Source organism: Python bivittatus, unplaced genomic scaffold (genome assembly GCF_059951505.1).
Source record: "Python bivittatus isolate LINGU-HERP-01145 unplaced genomic scaffold, Pbiv_v1 ctg000980_np1212, whole genome shotgun sequence".
NCBI classification, from domain to species: Eukaryota; Metazoa; Chordata; class Lepidosauria; order Squamata; family Pythonidae; genus Python; species Python bivittatus.
Genome location: NW_028277125.1, coordinates 40,890,740 through 40,911,429, shown reverse-complemented (window position 1 = coordinate 40,911,429; position 20,690 = coordinate 40,890,740). Strand labels below are relative to the sequence as shown.

The following is a 20,690-nucleotide window of genomic DNA, read 5'->3' as shown; positions in this document are numbered from 1 at the left end:
ATAAATTATGTATACTCTTCTTTCAAATACAAATATGTCAACAGGTCATGCAAGATGATCTGTTAGAACTAAATGTAAGCTAGGACTGCAATATGTACAGCACAGATCATTACAAATTGGAGACTTCCAATTCCTTGCCTTGAATCAATATTAACACCTTCACAAAAAAAGCTTCCTTATATATCTATTATTAAAAAGAAGTTCTTCAAATTCAATGAGACTCTAGTTCACAGAATATAAATCTAGCCCAGTATGTATACTGACATGGCTGTTTGTAGGGGAACTATAGTTCTCAGGATTACCAGGCAGATTCCCCTATTTGGCTATAAGAATAGAGAAATACATTGTGGTACCAGCTGACAGAGCAAAAAAAAAAAACAGCAGCAGCAGCACATGGGAATGACTCATCCAAACAGCTGGGAAGAGGTCACAGATGGCAGCTGCCAAATCCAGACCATCTCTATGCACAGGAACAGTAGATTCTGGATACATAGCTAGTGATTTCAGAATGTTCACATTCACATGACTTTTTAGAGACTCTTCACAATTATTATATCAATGTGTATTGATGTTTATGGATATAATTCATACAACTTATGTTGTATGAATTATATGTACATTCAGGTATCAAATCAAATCACTTTTCAGAAAAGAAACAAAGCAACACGTTTTTCCATGGGTAGCTAAGCCTCAAATCAAAACACATCATATTGTAGCGTTTAAAGGCAAATACCCTTTAGAATTCTCAGGAGTACAACTGTCTTCCCAGAAACCTCTGACATGAATGAATTCCTCCTGAAGAAATCTAACATAACTTGCATTTGCAAATCTATATATTACTGAGCTTACAGATACAGATCCCATTTTGCTATCTGCTAGTAAGGTTACCAGCTCTAGGCTGCAGAAATGAGGATGACCACTAGGTGGTGGCAAAATACTAGATTTTCAGTATCTGTTTGCAATAATCTAATGTAGCCCTAGGTATAGTAACAACCTTTTTAGGAAAAAAAGAAAAAGGAAGTCTAAAGAACAAATCAAACTCAACATTTCAAAGCAAAAGCAGACATTCTGCCCATACTTTGAACCATAGAACAGAGTTGCTAACAACATAAATAGGCACAAAAACGTAGTCGTCATTTCTGTTGAAATAAATTACTTGTAGCAAGTCTGTTGATTTAAATGCACTTTATTCACTCTGAGATCTGGTCTGGAATGGTATGTGGTAATTAGTTACACATTGATAGAGTGATAATTGGTAGAAATAAAGATTAACTTTATTAAACATGTAAAAATAGACTGGAATAAGTTACCATTTCAAAGTCCAAAAGTATAGAGCACAACAACCTAGGGAATTTTCATGCCTTTTTCCCCTGTAGCAGTAGATTCAGTACAGCAAGATTCAGCCTAAAAATCAGGCAACTATAAAATTGTTCTGTGGTACAGCTACCAACGCTCAGCAGTAAAACACATTCAATGCTGGTGAAATATACAATGCTTGCTAATATACAAGATGCAATTTTTTTGTTCTTCCATGTCCTAACAACACTGCTTTCATCTCATCCCTAACCCACCTCAAGATACCCCTAAGTTGCCCTTAGGCATTTTGATGCTAAAGTGGTGCTTTCCCCACAGCAAGCCATGCCTACCCTCCCATATGGGCTTAGTGTTCTTTCAAAATTGCACCTGTATAAATACACTCTGTACTTATGCAAGCCTTCAGGTCTTGTCATCTGTTAAAACATCCACCAATCACAGTGGTGCTGTGATTGACAAATATTCTCCCCATGGCTGTGACAATTATAAACAGGGAGGGAAGCAAAACAAAGTGGCTTTACCTAACCTGATCTGCACACCCAAAATCAAGACTCCACCATAGGATGGAAAACAGGACAGGGATCAGCAGTAGGGTAGTAATGCAGTGTAGTACTACCACTACAGTTTACTGTTCAAGATTTTAACCTATCTTCCCGTGGTGAGGAGTCAGGAGTGATCTAGGAGTTCATGGCCATCATAACAACCATGGACCTAACCCAACTTATTCAGGGTTGGATACAGACACACTAGATCTATTTTTTCTCAGGGGAGATGAAACATGATCTGAAAGTGGGGAGTACCTAATTTCATCCCTTGCTATGCACAGATTGCTGGAGTTTTGGGGAGCAACTCCCTTCCTGTCAGCCCTTCAAGACAGGCCAAGTCAAGAAACTGGTTCCAAGAACCACTGGAACTGTATTGTTATAGGGTATAATAATAGAATATTGAATGCCAAAGTATCTCTGTCCCCCCTCTTATACCAAAGAGAATCAAGGTGAGGCAATCTTGATTTTCTTTCTCTTCCCCCCTCCCCCTTAGAGCTAAGATGGCATTTACTTAACTGGTCTTGCATTCCTTCTTCAAGATTATCTCCATACTCCTCTACATCTCTGCAGTGGGGAAGGACCTATTACATCAGTTTGCCCCAGGAGTCAGATGGATCTTACAGGTTTTAACAGGGCTACTGGGGAATTTCCTGAGGCTCTGGTAGGCAGTACAACAGACATTCTGATCACTCGGTGGAATAAAGGGGCATCTAGAGCTCTGGACTGGATTGCACTGGAGCAGCCTTTACCCATTTGCAGATCCATCAAACTCCTTGGTTTACTGAGGACCTCAGGGAGATGAAGCGGCACAGGAGAAGCCTAGAGAGTTACTGGAGGAAGACCTGTTTTGAGTCTGACCAGATGCTGGTACAAGCTCACATCTGAGGCTACACAGTGGTGATTCAAGCAACAAAAAGAAGTTATTTTGCTGCCCTTATATCTGCCAAATGTCACCCAGTGGCCATTTTAAAAGCAACTTCCTTCCTTCTAGGGAAGGATGTTTGTCACAGCATTTGGCAGACAAAACAGCTCAGAGGAGGTGGACTCCAAGTGGACAGTGGTAATGGAGATAACTGGGGTATCATTTTGAGTCTGTGAGTCCTGAGGAAGCAGATAGAGTGTTCTACGTTGTCAGTTTTGCCATTTCCCAGATGGATCCCTATCCCTCACAGTTGGTTAACAAGGATGGATTTAAGTAATAATCAACATTTCTTTGAGCGAGGGAGTTTTCCCAGCAACTTATAGGAGCTTATGGTGTACTCCCTGCTCAAGAAGCCTTCCCTCAATCTGACTATTTTGAACAACTTTAGATCCATCTCCAATCTACCTCTTTTGGGAAGGAATGGAGCAAGTGGTAGCCCTGCAATTGCAAAGAATCCTAAAGGAAGTGGATTATTTGGAGTCTTGGCAGTCGGGTTTCATACTGCTTGGATGCAGTATGGAAAATGCATTGGTCACACTTGTGGATAACTTATGGAGAAACCAGAATCAGGGGAGTACAACCTTCCTGGTCCTCAGCTACCTTCATCTCTCAGCTACCTTCAATATCGTAAACCATAGTATTGTAAAAGAGCACAGAGCTAGCCTTGAAGAAAGCATGCAGCAGCCATTACAAAAAGAAAAAGAAAAAGAAAATCAGCAAAGCCCAGAAAGACAGGAGGGTGTGAAAGAAAGAAATTCAAGGTTCTGGTTCTCCCTTTACTCTCCTGGATATTGGAAGGAGGGAAAGAGAAACTCTGATAGGCTTTCAAGACTCTGTAATTATAACCTATATTAGTAGAGTTCTAGTATTTCTTGTGGTGTCTGTTTCCTGACCTGATCTACCTCTAAAGGCTGACAGGTATCCTTCTGGACAATCACTGAAGGAATGGAATGGGATGCAATGTTCAGCATTGTTTTCTCCCCTCATGAAAGGACAGTTCTAGTTGGTAATGGTGGGAGGAGAGAGATCTGCCTGGAGACTTCTACTCTATGGGTGCCTCAGGAATCTCTCCTCTCTCCACAACTTTTTAACATTTACCTAACCTCTGTAGACAATCCAGAGAACATTCCTGCAATCTCTGAGGAGAATTTCTTAGAAGAATTTCACAGGACAAGAGGCATATGCATATGCATTTAGATAGTCTACTCTTAAACCATTCAGGATTTTACTGATCAAAGCCAGTATGTGAGATATTCCCAGTGAGGCTTTTTTTTAATCTGACAAGTTACTGTTCAATAGCCTCATGCAATATTCTACATCAACTGAAGATTCTCAAAACCTTTCAAAAACAGTTCCATGTAGAATTATAAACATTAAACATATACATTACTAGAAAATGAATAACTGTGAGGAGGTAATTCTTTCCACATTATTTATTGAAGTTGGGAATGGGCACTCCAAAACAGCACTTTGAAAATGTTCCCCGCAAAATCTGATGACAAATAAGATTCTTACTAATTGAGATGGTGACTGTGGGTCTCCCCACACTTGAATTCCACTCCTAGAATGAGGGAATTTATTGATGCCAATCTGCCCTTGCCCCAAACTTACTACAACAGGCTATATTTCCATTTAGCAATCACCTGAGTATACTATTTGCAATTGGACAAAATCAAACAATCTGTACATATTTCTCTGGCTTTGATATTTAGGGAGATCCAAACTGCATGCACGTAAGAACTAACCATGGGAACCTGCTTTGGACACCTTCACAAAGCACTTCTCCTTAATTATATAACAAAACCTTGTTCCTCATAGCATATTGTGAGATTCTTGGCTCTCTGGGATGTGTCAAGCAGTCTATTATGCACATCTGACTATTAATGTGGCAGGCAGTTTACACTATAAGTATTAAACAACTAAAACCATTATAGTAGGCGCAAGTTTATACAATAATATAACTAATGTCGGTCTGTTGCTAATTTTTAATGCATGACTCCAGAGTGCTTCTGAGTAAAGGTTCTTTTCTTCTTGCAAGCTGAGAAAGAGGGTACACTCCTCCGTTCCCACATATAGTACATATAAAAAGAAAATATAGAATAACATTTTTAAAGTGGATCATAATCTTAAACTTCTGTTCCATAAAGAATGTTTTCACAGTGTACATAGGATATCTGAAAGAAAGAGGTACTTGCTTTGTCCAGGACTATCCACTTTGTACCATGCCACAGAATCTGAAGTTGGAGAACCATTATTTGGATGTCTTTTGGTAGCCCCCAGCAATTGAATATTGCCTACTTTTGTAGGGCGATAAAAGGCTCTCCCTGTCCCCCTATTAACAGTAACCTGACTCAGATGTCATGAAGGCCAAACCCCAGGTCAAGCTTATGAACAGGCTCTGCACTTGCATGTCTGCTGCTCACCTCATACATTGTCAGCCTCATGAACTAGATCAGACCCAAAAATCAACTCCAGAGGAAGACTAGAACTATACTTTATTAGTAGGCTATAATAAAATCTTGCAAGTCTGATTGTTCTTCTCCTTCCTTCCCTCTTATACTCCAAGCAGGGGCCAACCTGAATATCTTCTTAATACTATCTCTGTTCCAGGGACTTAAGGGACACTTCTGTCCTTTTTGCTTACATAATGGTTTCTGAATATTTGCTTCAAGTCCTCTTCCCTGGCTCTCTACACGCATACAATTCACCTATTCACTATTAATTTCAACAAATGAATGGATCTGATATGGATAAAATATTATTTGTGTGCAAAACGTGTTTGGAAAACACCCTTTGAACTGTCTTCCAATTCTGGTTTGGATATTACAGCAATCCCTAGTTTGCTCAAAGCAGGAAGTGACTGAATGACTGGAGCATACAAGGGGAAGGATGAGGAAGAAGAGGATAGAAGCCCTATAAATCTAAGACATGTTCCCTACAGCCCAACCATGGTTCTTACTGCCCAGGTTTACACAACGTGCTGAGTCAAAACCAAGCAAATTAGATCATGTCTTAGTGTTTAGTAAGAACAGAACCATTATGTTTTATGTACCATTATTTACTGCATGGCTTAGTGCAATGTGTACTCCCAGCACTTGAAGTACATTTTAATCCTCCCTTAGGCATGGAAGGCAGCTGGGTGACTTTGAATCACTTTCTTTCAGCTCAATCCAACTCACAGGGTTCTTGTTATAGGGAAAATGAGAATAGGAGCATTATGCACTCCACCCTGAATTACACAAAATAAAGGCAGGATATAAATCTAATAAATAAGAAGACTACTGTCAAGTAAACATGACTTAACATGATATACAAATCAGGTCAAACTGCAGAATTTGGAATTCATTATCTTTAAAGCACAAGACTTCCACATTTTAAATTTTGGGGTGGATAGGGGAGATGTATAAATAGCAAATGCCAATTCTTTGGAATTCCACTGGGAAATTATGTCCTTGAATATCCTCTTGTGTTACTCTAAATAGGGCATTGAATCTTATTCTTAACTATTTTATCTAGTTTTATCCAGAAGCTGAAAAGCAGAAGTAGTAACCAAGTTCCACATTCTTATTGCATTGCATTTCTTTCCTGCTAGCACATACCTCACGGAAACTGAGCTTGCCGTCAAAGTCTTCATCCACTTCCTTGATCATATTCTTCAGACCCAAATGTGTCTGAGGTGCACCAAGTTTCTCCATCATCAGCTTCAATTCCATAAGGTCAATGTATCCATCCTTTCCAGAGTCATACCTAAGCAGAAAAAGAAAGATTAAAGGGACACTGTTGTACTGCCTGGCTGACAGGGTGAAGAGCATTCAATACATAACACAGTTCAAACTAACTAGTGTAGTTCCTAAATATTTTACTGTCATAATGAAAGTCCAAATGCCACCTTCCAACTTCAGCCAACAATTCCTGCTCATCTATCTCTCACACCCACAGTGTTACCTTAGCAGGATCAGACTTGAAGCTAACCACGTCATATAACTCAAATCTGTCATTAGTTTGCTTTCTATGCAGAAAGAGAAACGAAAAATAGAGTAGAGGGTTGGGATATCTGAAACATCATGTATATTATTAAGTATACTACACAAGATAAAAAATGAAGCATAGACCATCACTCATACATAAAAGAAAAAAATGGCCTTTCTTGCTCTAATTCAATCCTATTCATCCTTTAGTCCCCAATATGGTATTACTCCTCTTATATAGAGAGAGAAAAATCCTCTCAGTATTATCCAAATCTTAACTGAGTAGGAAATAGATTGATTCACCCAGATCCAATGTGACGGTTGGCAGGAGAGTTGGACAAGGTGGTGGCTGGAAAAAGAACCCAAAATTACACTGAGGAAGAAAGTCACACAACAAGGTAGCTCTGCATTGAGAGTCACTGTAAAGCAAATGGGTGGTTCAGGTGCTGGCCTTCCCAAGGTTGAGTAAAAAGGGACTGTGAGCCTTATCTGCTTCTATGGTAGAAGTTTGTATATAATAATAAACTTAATTTTAATTGGAATCTCAACTTCATGAGTGGATTAATTTTCTTATTCATCCTCTGACAGGCATGTGTATAAGCAAAGAAAAAGATTTGTGCAAGGATGACAAAAAATAATCCGGATATACATAACGAGTTTTAGAAACTAACCATTAAAAAAAACTAATCTTTTTTTTTAAAAAACAGACATTTATTTCTGAATGGGGCACCATAGTCGTTTTTGTTATCATTTCTGTTTAAAAATATCCTCTGTGGTTTTAAAATTTGAGAAAATTAAAAAAAGATCTGTTTCTTATTAATGAAAAAACCTTGGCTTCCTGATTTAAAATATTACCAAAGAATCCTATGCCTACAGTATAATTAGTGCATGCACACAGATTAGTATGTTGGTTTCTAGATGAACTGAAATCTACAACTGGATGGTATAAGGTTTTGCAACACAAAAGCACTTCACATACATAAAATTCCTTGTCACTGAGAGCAAAAAGAAGTTGAATCATTGCTAAATTTTCATTGTTCCTCTTTAGCCTGAAAGTTCCCTTGGCTACCCACCCCCACTTCCTGTTACTTTTAAAAAAATGAATCTACAAAGAGAAAAACCAGTTTTGTAGATAAGAAGGGCTGATTCACAAGAAATAAAAAAAAGAGCAAAATGAAATCAGGGAACACAGATAACGTGCACAGATGAGACAGGGCCTGGGGACGAACACCCTAGGAGTCATAATAAAAAGAATCAGACAGGGAAGTCAGGTCTGTTCTTAGTCTTTCAGATGCTTGCCACAATACCTTTTAGGAGGGAAAAAAGCCACAATTAATGTAGCTGTAGAAGAGCCAATACTACTTTCTTTTTCAGAGCTCTAATTATAGCTAATAGGAATTTCATTATTTATTTGACTTAAATCAAATTATTTTTAAGGCAGCTAAAGAGAGAGAAAAATGATCTAAAATAAACCCCAAAAATAATACTAAAATCAGTTAAAAGCCTGGCAAAAAATATGCAACTCTTTTAAAAACAGATTTTCTAAATGCTGAGAGAGCAGGAGCCAAATGCAACACAGGAGCATACTTCTTTGCCTGGCAGCAATGCCAAAGGAGACTTTCTTCTGACTGCTACAAAGACAGGTCTCTGACAGCAGTAACGTTTTCAAAAAGGCCTCCTCTGCAGAACTTAACAACTGGGCATGTTCATAATGGGAGAGGTGATCCTTTAAACAGTCATGACCTAAGCCATTTAAGGCTTTTAAAGTCAATACTCCATTCCTGAAATTGTGCCCAGTCAGCAAGTAGTAATCAATGAAGATCCTACATTAAAGGCATATGATCTTTGTACCTTGCACCAGGAAGTAGCCTAGTTGCCACCAACCCCAACTCAGAGACCCTTTTCTCTAAAACCACTCTCCGCCACATTTGCTGCCTGTGAATCCAGTTACAATTGAAAATCAAGGAACACTCCCAGACTGTGAACCTGTTCTTTCAGAGAAAGTACAACCTCATCCAAAACAGGCTGAACCTCAAACTCCAAAATCAGAATTTTATTTACAAATTTGTTGTACTGTTTGCTTTCCCTCATCCAGCCCGCTACCATACTGAGACAATGTGCAAGATATGGATTACTTACTTGGCACTGATGATAGGAAACAACAGACATCAAGAGGGAAACCGACCAACTCTCTGATCCAGTTTCTAGCACAGCTTATTCACCAAATGACCAGAACAATTTCAATACAATATCCTGGCTGAAAGTTCAGATATGAATCCAGATAATCTGTATGCCTCAGCTGCATCTGGAGCTATAAGATGACTATTTTTTCAGTTACCTTTCCCAGAAATGGAATAATTGAGACTGGACTGTAATTATAGAGATTTCCTGGGCCAAGTGAGAGGTGCTTCATCAGAGATACAGTACTACTTTCTTCAAATGGGCTTTACTCTGTATTCAATCTGATCTGTTGCAACAGTTCCTCCAGTGGATGATCCTCTTCAACACTCTCAGGTCCCTAGTAAATCAAATGGCTTATTCTGCTTGGTGAGGGGAAAATATCACTTGGGAACAATACTGTCAACTACCTGGGCTATCTCTGTATTTCACAAATCAACTAGGGCTTTGTCAGTATGACTAACAGACAAGAAATTCCCCAAACGAATTCAGGAAATCCAGGTCTGTCAGGCACTTGATTCAGATCATTTTAACAGAAGCTTCACCCTGAAGCAGTTTGTACTTACCTGCAGTTTAAAACTAACCAGTGAGTGAATTGTCTATGATAATGGAGTCAACAAGAAACTCTTCCACTTTCAGATCATAACTCTACTGAACACAATACAAAATCTGATATGTGTCTTACTGGATACATAGAGGCAAGTACTAGTTAAGATATGCCCACGGTGGTCCTAAAAGACATAAAATCCTAATCTATTCCTATTTGGGTAACCTCAGGAATCCCCAAGGCCAATGAGCCTAGAGTAATACATTACTATATATGAAATTATCCTGGCTATTCAAGAAGATAGGCAGTAGGATAAACCAAACTACAATTTCCCTGTCCTTCCACCCTTTCCTAGTTTCCACAAATGTATAAAAATAAAATTGAGATGCCTACAGCCCAAGTCTTCCTAAGAAGCTCTTCAAAGGGCAACATTCTTTAAAACTGTACTTTCTGCGATAATTTTGCATCTCTAGAGGAACATTCCTTTTAAGCCGCAGGTCTGGGAACCTGATTTAATCCTGCACAGGTGACCTCTGCCAGAAACACACAATCAAAAGCCTGATCCTTGAAGACCTTTTCAAAGGAAGCAAACAGACAGCTAGATGGTGCAATGTACCCCCTCCCCATGTTATACTTTGCACCTGTGTATGTGCATTGTAACTGTTTTTCAAAATTTGCCAGATTAGCTTTTTCTATAGCTATTGTGGATTGTCATCACTTAGTTCATGGTTTCGATCGGTGTTTCTCAACCTTGGCAACTTTAAGTGGGAGTTGAAGTCCATACATCTTAAAAGTTGTCAAGGTTGAGAAACATTGGTTTAGATTCTAAAACCAGAATAGCAATAATCACAGTGTAGGGATGCAAGTAACTATTAAAGTTTATCATTACTTTTTAAGATGATGCCTCCAGTCCAAAACTAAAAACACACACATGAATAATTCCAGTAAAGATAATGGGCTATATTCTGGCCAAAGGTAGTCAGCAGATACAAATCTCAGCTGCTATTAGATAAGAATGTCAGCCATGCCAAACTCTGTAAAGGCAACACAGAAGCAATCCTAACACTTGCAGAACACATAGAAAAATAGGATTATATTTTTTCTTATAATGATTATGCACTTACAATGATGGAGGAACTGAAATAAAGCATTTCCTATATTCAAAGACAGGCTGTAACACTGAAGCAGTCATTACAATCCCAGGAAATCTTGTTCTCATTCTCTCTCCACCTATTCAGTCACTGCCCAAATCAAAATTACTTTCACAAAGAAAGCAAAGTCTGGCATCCTGCCACTCTGAGAAAGAGGTTTTATGGGAGCTGCATGAATTGGGAGGCAGTTTTGCAAGAAAAGCAATAGCTCCAGAAGGGTTAAGTAACTCAGGATCCACAGCCATGGGAGCAGTCTCTCATATCCGTCATTCCCGCACAGAAACAACACAAAGCAAGGATTGTGAGAAACTGGGTCTTGCCAGCAGTGGGCTGAGATGGCAAAGCAGTGCTCTATCATAGCATTACAATAGGTGTTCAGTATGCTGTGCCAGATCTTGTCTTCAAAGCATAGCTTCCCAAAGTTACACTGCCTCAAAAAGCAAAGTGGCTACAGAATATGCAATCTGTTCTCAATTCAGCAAAGGCCAAGCAGTAGATGAAACAGCTCAGCAATACAAACATAAATTAAGGGCACTTTATTTTTTGGTGAGATGATCTAAAAAAATACAAATCTAGCCAGCGAGCATGTGGAACAAGGAAGACAAACTTGTTTTTCCAGATGGGAAAGAGCTCAGTGGTAACCTATGTAAAGGGTGAAGATTTCATCACACCTGGGCAGCAGCATTCCATATTCAGCATTCCATATTTAGATAGAACTAGGTACAAAGCTTCACTGACAGTACTAACTCCTGGTCCATTTCAAGAATGAAATCAGAATGCTGAAGGGTCCAGATAAATTTGAAATAAGATTTTGGAATTAATTATAAGAATCCTTCCCATGGGAAAATCCTTTGTTTTGAATTCTTAAAAAAAAAAAATAAGATGGGACTTTGAAGGTTGGACACCAGAGGGAACTAGAAGGAATTAAAGATTACAATTAAAGAATACTTAAATTTGACTTACTAATACAGAATGGAGCAAAATATTTTAACATTCAATATATCAAAGGATATTTTTGAACAATGGACCCAGAAGTTAATTTTAAGAGTGTCTGCCTCTATAGATAGACTGTGTTTAAAAGATGTTAGGGAAGAGGAACAAGTTTTACCAGACAAGACTGAGACTGATCAGAAATTGGATTTAAAAATGACAAGATGTAAGAATGATATGGAAAAAGATGCTACCCTGGACATACAAAAGAAACCAGCAGTTGTCTTAATAATGAAAAGAGATATAAAAATAGCAAACAAAGAGGATGACCTGGATAATCTTCCTTTAACAAGAGGCTTGTTAAAGCTTTGAAGAATTTTGTGAAAAAGGACAAAGAAAAAATGAAAAGAAATCAAGTGTTAGGACATTATTTGAAGAGATTAAAGATTAAGATTGTTAAAAGTAAAAGGAAGGAATATAAAGTTGGTTTATTTGATCAAAGTTAAAATATTGTTATTGTTTTGTTTTGTTCCTTCAAATCAGTTTTTGACTCCTGGTGACTGCCTGGGCAAGTCCCTGCACTTTTCTTGGCAAAGATTTTGGAAGTGTTTTGCCACTGCCTGCTTCCTAGGGCTCAGAGAGAGTGACTGGTCCAAGGTCACCCAGCTGACTTTGTGCCTAAGGCAAGACTACAAATCATGGTCTCCCAGTTTCTAGCTTAGTGCCTTAACCACTACACCAAACCATCTTATTCCTTCCCTTAGGAAGTGAAAACAGAACCTTTAAAAGGAAGCTGCTATGAAGAAGGAAGTTTAAATTTAATTAGTCTAATTGAAACAAAAGATAGTTTACTTTAGCTATAAGACGTTTAATCTAAGGATATATGAAATCTTTACATAATGACATGAATGATCAAAGGCAACAGATTTGAAGGAGTAAGCCATTTGTGAAGAAGTTTCATGTAGAAGTTAAACACAGAAGAAAAAATTGTGGGACCATACAGAGGACTGACCAGGGGCTCAGTTGCACTTCCCCCATTACCACTGACTGAGTCTGCCCACTTAAGTAGGAACATAACATTGTAAAACAGTACTCCCACTCCCAACCCTTGGAGATGGTTCAAAAGGTTATCATGGTCAATGGCACTGAATGCCACTGAGAGATCCAATAGGACTAGGAGGGCTGCACCTTCCTTATTCAAGTTCTCCAAGAGTGGCTTATGGAATTTCAGTCCCATTTCTGGGTATGAAACCCAACTGAAACTGATCTACATAATTTGCTTCATTCAAGGTTCTTTGTAGTTGTAGTTTTACCACCTTCTCTACAACCTTTTCCAAGAAGGTTGGATACTGACTGGAAGCTATCCAACCTGGTTGAATCAAGAGATGGCCTCTTCGAAAGCGGTATATTAGCTGCCCACCCACCCACTTTCAGATGAACATTTACTACCTCTAGTCCAAATATATATGATTCACCCAGCTTCCTGAAGGAGTCAGTACAGGCATAGATCCATCCCACAGATAGCACAGCTCATGCTCAAGAACCCTGTCTACATTCTCAGAGTCTGAAAGAACCAAGATAACCCCACAAACATTGCCCCAGATATCCAACTTGTTTCTGCTAAAGTGGGATCTAAGTCAAAGCAAACACAATAAATTGTGTTGACAAAATGTCTTGTAAAATTGTCCCAGCAGCCTCAAGACATATTGTCCTCATACCTAATAGGGTATGAGGCATCTTAAAAGCTGCCATTGGACAATATTCAGTCAAGGCAGTGAGAGAAAGAACTACTAATACTTTGCTGTTCTCACCACTATGATATAGGTTCAAAACTGGGCTTGTACCTGTATATAGTAGTATATATTCCTCATCTTCCAACACAGAGCTCAAGGCATGATTTCTGCTACTTCATATCCAGAGCTCCTTGTTAAACCATGGAGTGCTCCAGGGACTATGATTTTATTTATTTATTATTAAATTTGTATTATTACCACACTTTATACTACCATATATTTCAAGCCACTGAATAAAAATCATTATGCCACATACAACTAAATGGATAGTCTTAGTAGTTTGTGTATATGGTGAGCTTTATATAATACAGATCAATAAAAGCCAATATGATATAACAAACCCCTTTCCAATTGCTGCCTGATAAGAAGTGAGCAACCTGAACACTAGATAGAAAGACATTAGGGAGATGTTTCTAGTCTGGAAAACTTTTTGCCAGCTTACTTTTTATTGGTAGCAATTACAAAGAAGACAAGCATTTTTTTTTTAACAGCTCGGCTTAGTAAAAAGGTTGATCCAAAATTATCAAGGGTAGTTAAAGCACAATTAGCATATACAAATTAGTTGCCAAACAATCAATTTTTTTAACAAAAGGGAATCAGGAGAGTAAGAGAGTGTGCATTATAATCTCTCAGACAGCAAGCTGTAGCATTTGAGTCAACAGCATAAAATGTCATGTCCAAACGGAATAAAAGGTAATAATCAGGGATGGGAATCTCCACAGACAGTCCTTTTAAAGACTTCACAGAAAATGAAAATGTTTAACCTTGAGAGACTGAGAAGGGACATTTATTTATTTGTTTATTAGATTTTTATGCCATTTTTTATATTTAGTGAACTCAAGGTAGCATATTTACCTAATGCTCCCATCTCTTATTTTCCCCACAACAACCACCTAGCGAGTGGGTTGGGGCTGAAGAGACAGTAACTAGCTGAAAGTCACCCATCCAGCTTTCACAGCTAAGGGAGGACTAAAATTCAGTCTCCTGGTTTCTAGTCCAGCATCTTAGCCACTACACTAAATTGGCACTATCATAACATTCTTCAAATAGCTGGCAGATGTCTCACAGAAAGAAGTCAAGACCTGGGTTGGAGGCAGAATAATGGATTTAGGTTAGAAGGCAGATGTTGATGTATGTTAGAAAATCATGGGTTCAATTCTCCTTCACTGGAAGAGTTCAAGCAGAGGTTAGACAGCAGAGGTTAATGCTTTGTTTTGGATGAGCAAGGGTTGGATATGATGGCCTAAACTGACTCCTTCCAAATCCATGAGGGGGAAAAAAAACAGAAAAATTTGGCCCACTCTACGAATGACATGAGCTAACTGGAAATACAGGGAGTTGTTGGAAGGCACAAAGTTTGGGGAAGGCAGTTTTAGGCAAAAAATAAACAGGTGAGTATATGCATAGTTTTAAGGGAAACTTATTTTATGCAAAGCAAATTTTAAGATCTAATTAGGATATGGGAAACTAACATGAAAAGAATTGCAAGAAGCTGAGGTAGGCCTATGGGTCATGAAGAGAAAAGATCTAAAATCTACAAAAAGACTTCTTTATTATGGCTAACGGAAAGGTTTTAGAGTAAGCTTTCAAGTTCTCCAGAATTCTTCATTGGACAATATTCATTATTTAAAGAATTATAATGCATAAACTGAAATTCCTGCATGAGGGGCAGGGGTGGTGGTGTCAGTGCACAACTTTAGTATGCGAAGTTGCAGTTAAAATAGTCCTTTCTTCAACAGGTCAGTTGAGATAATGGATAGGATTACAATGTCATTCTATTATGCTTTTCTTGGCCTGAAGTAGAGCTGAAACTATTTAGATTTTGGGTCTGTAGATCTAACACATTCCATATATAATTAAAGAGAGTTGTTTCATCAAAACAAAACGGTTAGGGGGCAGTAGTAATATAAAGACTTGTTTATATACATTTCCTTTTCTCACACATTAATACTTTCTCTCTCTGTTAATACAGATTTTGACTGAAGGAACCTGCAAGGCGCACCATAACAATAATTAAAATCTCAACCAATTCACAGAAGCATCTGTGTACAAATAGATTCTTTTTGACTAGTACATATGCCAGACTGTTGGTAGCTGTGAATAAAGAAGACTAATGGTACATCCAGTACCCTTTTTGCTTGAGGATTTTTTTCATGTTTCTTACTAGATTAATCAAGAAAGAACTTCATACCACAGAGACTAGCACAAAGACAGAGAAGAGAGACAAGCTACAGCACAAGAGGCTGGATCGTAGCCAAAAGGAAAATAAAAAGATGAAGTGTTGCTCCACGCCAAAACTATGCAGTAATGCAGCTGCATGGAAAACAAAATCCATATCAAAGTTCCCATCTGACTCACTCCCTATCCCTAAAGTGGGTGTGTTTGTTGGCTCTGTATCAGACACAAGAGAAACTACTGCTGCCAGAAAGCAGGTCTTACTGACTGCTATAAAATCTGTAAATGCTGCACCCGTCACTAGAATTTTGTATCAGATCCCAAAGACAGAATTTATTTCATTTGGCACTGGCCAGGAAATCCCAGTGTTCCTTTCAAATGAGCAGTAATTTCTTGTTGCTCCTTTGTTTTTATTCCCATTAAAGAAGAGGCTAATTTTCTTTGGCGAAAGGCCTGAAGCTAATCAGACTATTCACACTGAGATTGTAATCCAAGGCATCTGGATTTCCCCAGGATTATGCACATTCATATTCCCAAATTCTGACATGGCATATGAGGAACCTTTGCACAAAATTAAGAATAAAGCTTCCTCACACAAGCATTTGAAAAATACATATGAAATTATTTGCACGATGCATACTGCATACTTTTTCTAGTGGTATTAGATTGAGCAAACTTCCTCATTCACATACTTATCCCTTGGTCTCTCATCACTTCCTACTTTTTCAAATAAACACATCAAATACAAAAAAAAACATTTTTAAAAGATATAATATACAGCAAATAGATCAGAGCAATTCAAATGCACAGTCCTTATTTAAAGATAACAATGCCGTGTTCATTCACAATCAGAGTTTCTGTATGACTGAGGCATTCCTAAGTTCACAGTCATGGACCTGCTATGATAACATGCAGCCTAGTTCAATACAACTGAAGTATATTTTCCCAGAATGCAAGTCATGAAAGAAGTGCTAGTCATTCAAACTCTTTTCCTGCTTGTCACCCTTGAGAAGAAGCAGAACAACCAAGTGGCTATTTATTAAATATGTTCTTATATCTTCCGTCTGCTATAAGTACCACTTCTGTTATTCAAAATAATTAAAACAATTTGCCCACTAAGAACCTATGTTCTGAGAACAGAAAATGAAAGTTTAAATATAAATGTTATGGAATTATTCTAGCAGAAAAAAAAGTAGAAGGGAAAATATGCCAGGACACGTAGAGCACTAGAAATACATGCATAAATGACAATGGACCTTAATATATTATAAGGAATATTACAGTGAATAAAGCCCACTTTCCTAAGAAAGGAAATCTTTCCCTTGAAACTACAAGAGCTACTAACGTTTTTAAAAAAAACACTAAGCAAACTCTCAGCATTCTGCTAAATTCATCAGATAGTATGACTAATAGAGAAATCATCACTATGCTGTGACCTGGAGCCCAATCTGTGTAAAATTTTGTGAGTCATATTAGATTAGGCTCTTCCATAAGTCAAAAGTAAAGAAGACTTGCTGTATGGTTGCCATTGTACCAATCTTCAGTTTCTTATTCCACTGTTAACATTCTCTATAAACTAAACTGTCCCCTGAACGCTTAAAAACACAGAAGTTCAGGTATGTAGCCCTTTTTAAAGTGTCAATGCTCTCATCTATTTCAGTATCAAGCTCCGGCATGGTTCATTGGAGAATGAGCAGAATTCATGATCTGAAATTGTTTGTAATGATTTTGATTTTCAGTCAGCAAAGAAATATTGCACACAGTGTACGACTGGCTTCTGGAACTTGGTGGCATGGCTAACAATCAACAATACAGTTCTTTAAAAAAAAAGTAAACATGGATTAATGTTAAATATTGATGATTATTAGATTATTGGACACTTAGACATTCACTGCTGAAAATAATCCTGATGAGTTGTCCCAGGGACTAGGCAGTGCTCCAATTACAGCCTCTGTTGTCAGTCATTTCTTCTAAATTTATCAGGTTGTTAAACTTAGGGCAAACTGAAAGTGCAGATCTGATCTATCACCATTTCTTAAGTGCAGAAATGGACGTTGCCATTCACCCACTCCACACCCACCACAAATTCACCTCCCGCCCCCCGTATGCTGAAGCTCTACTTCAAAAACACTGTTTTCCATCTTCTGCCAACATAAGCCCTTTTGTGCAATTAATCTATTGTGCTTAATTCCAATTTAGCAAAATCTCCCACTCTGATCAGGAACAGTGCCTGGTATGTCCCCTCCCCTCCAGCAGCTGATTGCTGCCCTATATGGCCATTCTATCTTGGGCTGCAATGTTTCCAGCTAGTCAACAGCTTCCTTGTTCCTTCTTCCAGTGAATCCAGTGAAGGCCTATAAAGAACATGGAGTCCAATAAAGTTTCCTGGCCACCATGTTTTCTCCAGCTCTTCTGACAGCATACCTCCATTCCACCCTTAACATCTCCAAGAGGGCACCCTTTTGGTTTCTATCCGCTGTATTTTTTTTAAAAAAAAGAACAACAGCAATCACCTTTAAGCTGCAACATAGGGATGTTGGAATAAAACCATAAAATTTCAAAAATTCTAGCTCTTCTTCTTGGACATGAACTGCTAGTACTTCATTGCCACAAGGTTTCTACATACCACAGAGAAATGAAGGAACGTGTTCTTTTTGCTTCAATCATTGTACCATCAAATCAATGACTTAACAACATGGGATGGGGAAAGAAAGAGTCTGTGTTAGTTTCACAGAAGAAAACACGAGAAGAGGGTATGAAGATATCCAGGTGTGCAAACAACTGGGAAAACAAAGGAAAGACAGAGACCATTAAGGAGGCAATAACTGCTGAAAGGAAAAGGAAGACTTTGAGAGACCCATCCACACAGGAGGGAGCTAGCAAGGCTTGACTTTCCTACACAAATTGGAAGCAAGAGGACTATCAGTCAGGGCCTACTGTGGCTGCCATCCTGTCTGAACATCCTCAGCCCCATTGCCAAACCAGTATAATCCAGATTTGAATTTTTAAAATCGGCTTAGGAACAGCAGAGGAGACAAGCAGCTTAGGTTGTCATGAGGAATTACCCTTTAAGAGAAGATGTTAGTCTTTATAGACCAACATTCTGGTTACATAAATGTATGTTTAAGAGTAAACCATCATTTAAAAAAGTGTTTAGCTATCATTTTAAAAAACCTAGACTAGTTGGTGAAAGTTTAAACCATGTTTTGGCTAAAATTCCAGCTATGTGCATTTATCAAGTTTTCCTACTCAAACTGACTAAAACTCTTTTGTAGAATTCCCATGCTGAATAATAATTGTTTTGTTTTGTCAGGTGTTATTTCATCCGGAAGAGACTTATTACCATTTTTCCCTTTTGGAATTATCTATCCTCTCTCCCCAGCTTGTCTCCAGGCCACGTTAAAGTTTAATTAGTAACTATAAGTTTTCCTGTCTAAAAAGTCTTTATTCTAAGGTAAGGGTGACTATGAGCAAATGTTACTTATGCTTAATTAAGGTCAAACAAAGAAAGTTGCATCAGCAATAAAAAGACCTCCACACTTTGTTTCAAATCTGTCTCCATTCAGATGCTTACTCTTCTTGTACCTTTAAATATCAACCAAACTGGCACTTTAGTTTTTTAGATGACACAATGTTAGCAATTGCATTACTTAATATCTATCCCATTCACAAATAAAGTAGGGAAAAGGGTCCAATTTCTACATCAAAAGATATTGAAACTGTCCTGTCCCAATGCCTGGAGGCTGTGGGGGTCAGTAGAGGGAATAACAGGCTTCAGCTGAACCCTGGCAAGACTGAGTGGCTCTGGGTTTTTGGGCCTTCTGGTTCCAAGTCTTTACTATCTTTGGTGCTTGAATGGGGTGGCAGTGCCCCAGACAGACCCTGTGCACAATCTGGTGGTCCTTCTAGATTCACAATTCCTGCTCGAGGAGCAAGTGGCAGTCGTGACTAGGAGGGCCTTTGCACAACTGTGTGTTGTGTACCAGTTGCTCCCTTTTCTGGACCATGAACCATACTCACAGTTACTCATGCCCTGGTCACCTCTAGAATGGATTACTGTAATGTGCTCTACATGGGGCTGCCCTTGAAGAGTATCTGGAAGCTTCAGCTGGAGCAGAATGTGGCTGCGCAGACAGTTATGTGTGCCCCTAGGATGGTGCATGTTACATCTCTGTTCTGCAAGCTGCACTGGCTACCAGTTTGCTTCCAGGTGAAATTCAAGGTGCTGGTTTTGACCTTTAAAGCCCTACATGGCATGGGACCAGGGAATTTGAGGAATTGCCTCTTCCTGGTTACATCTATCTGTCCCATCAGGTTGAGCAGGAAGGGTATGCTGCAGGTCCCATCTACTAACAAGTTCCATCTGGCGGAACCCAGATGGCATGCCTTTTCTGCTGTGGCCCCTGCCCTCTGGAACATCATTCCCCCTGAGGTGAGATTGGCCCCATCCCTGCTTGCCTTCTGGGAAGCCCTCAAAACATGGTTCTTCCATCAACGCTGGGGGTCCCTTGGTGAGCTGACAAGGTGGTTGTGTGATGTCAAGTGACAATTGTTCTCTCACTATCTTGGGTTTTTATGTTTTCCTGTTTTTTTAAATTTATGTTTGAGTGTTTTATGGTTTTTATTGTTTTTAGCATTATATGTCACCCTGAGTCACGTTTTGTGAGATGGGCAGCTATATTAATTAATTAATTAATTAATTAATTAATTAAATGGTGTTCTTAGATAAGGAGAAATTTTCACCCTTTCCTTCCTTCTTTCCCATTCTATGTTGATTCAAGTGCTCATCATTCAGTTCTGTTCTGACATCAGTATCAGGCTATTAAAGGAGAGTAAGAAAATAAAAGAGAGGATAGGGAATTATTTAACTTCTCTCACATACCCATCTCCAACTTTACTGATGCATCCATTTTATGTATATATAAACAAATGTTTAGAGGTTATTTAGTATTAATTTGCCTTATATTCTTAAAACCAAAAATCTGTAAGGATGTGCTTGCATCAGAGCATTTCTCATTTGCAAAATAAGGTCTTAGCACTAAATTTTAGAACCCTGCCATTTTGCATGAGAACTGGACTGAAATCTCTATGAAGCGTCCAAGAACTTACTTTCTAGAACAGCAGTACACACTTTTTCCCAGGCCAAGAACTGTACTTGGAAAGATAT

The 20,690-nt window shown here is 38.5% G+C and overlaps 1 protein-coding gene across 1 annotated transcript in view; it reads right to left on the bottom strand.

Annotated features, from left to right (window-relative positions):
- EFHD1 (EF-hand domain family member D1) overlaps window positions 1–20,690 on the bottom strand; it is a 34,206-nt gene that overhangs the window by 5,903 nt on the left and 7,613 nt on the right. The window contains exon 2 of the mRNA XM_007429375.4: window positions 6,381–6,528. Within this exon, the coding sequence (XP_007429437.2) occupies window positions 6,381–6,528 (148 nt within the window). The remainder of the gene's footprint in view (window positions 1–6,380; window positions 6,529–20,690) is intronic.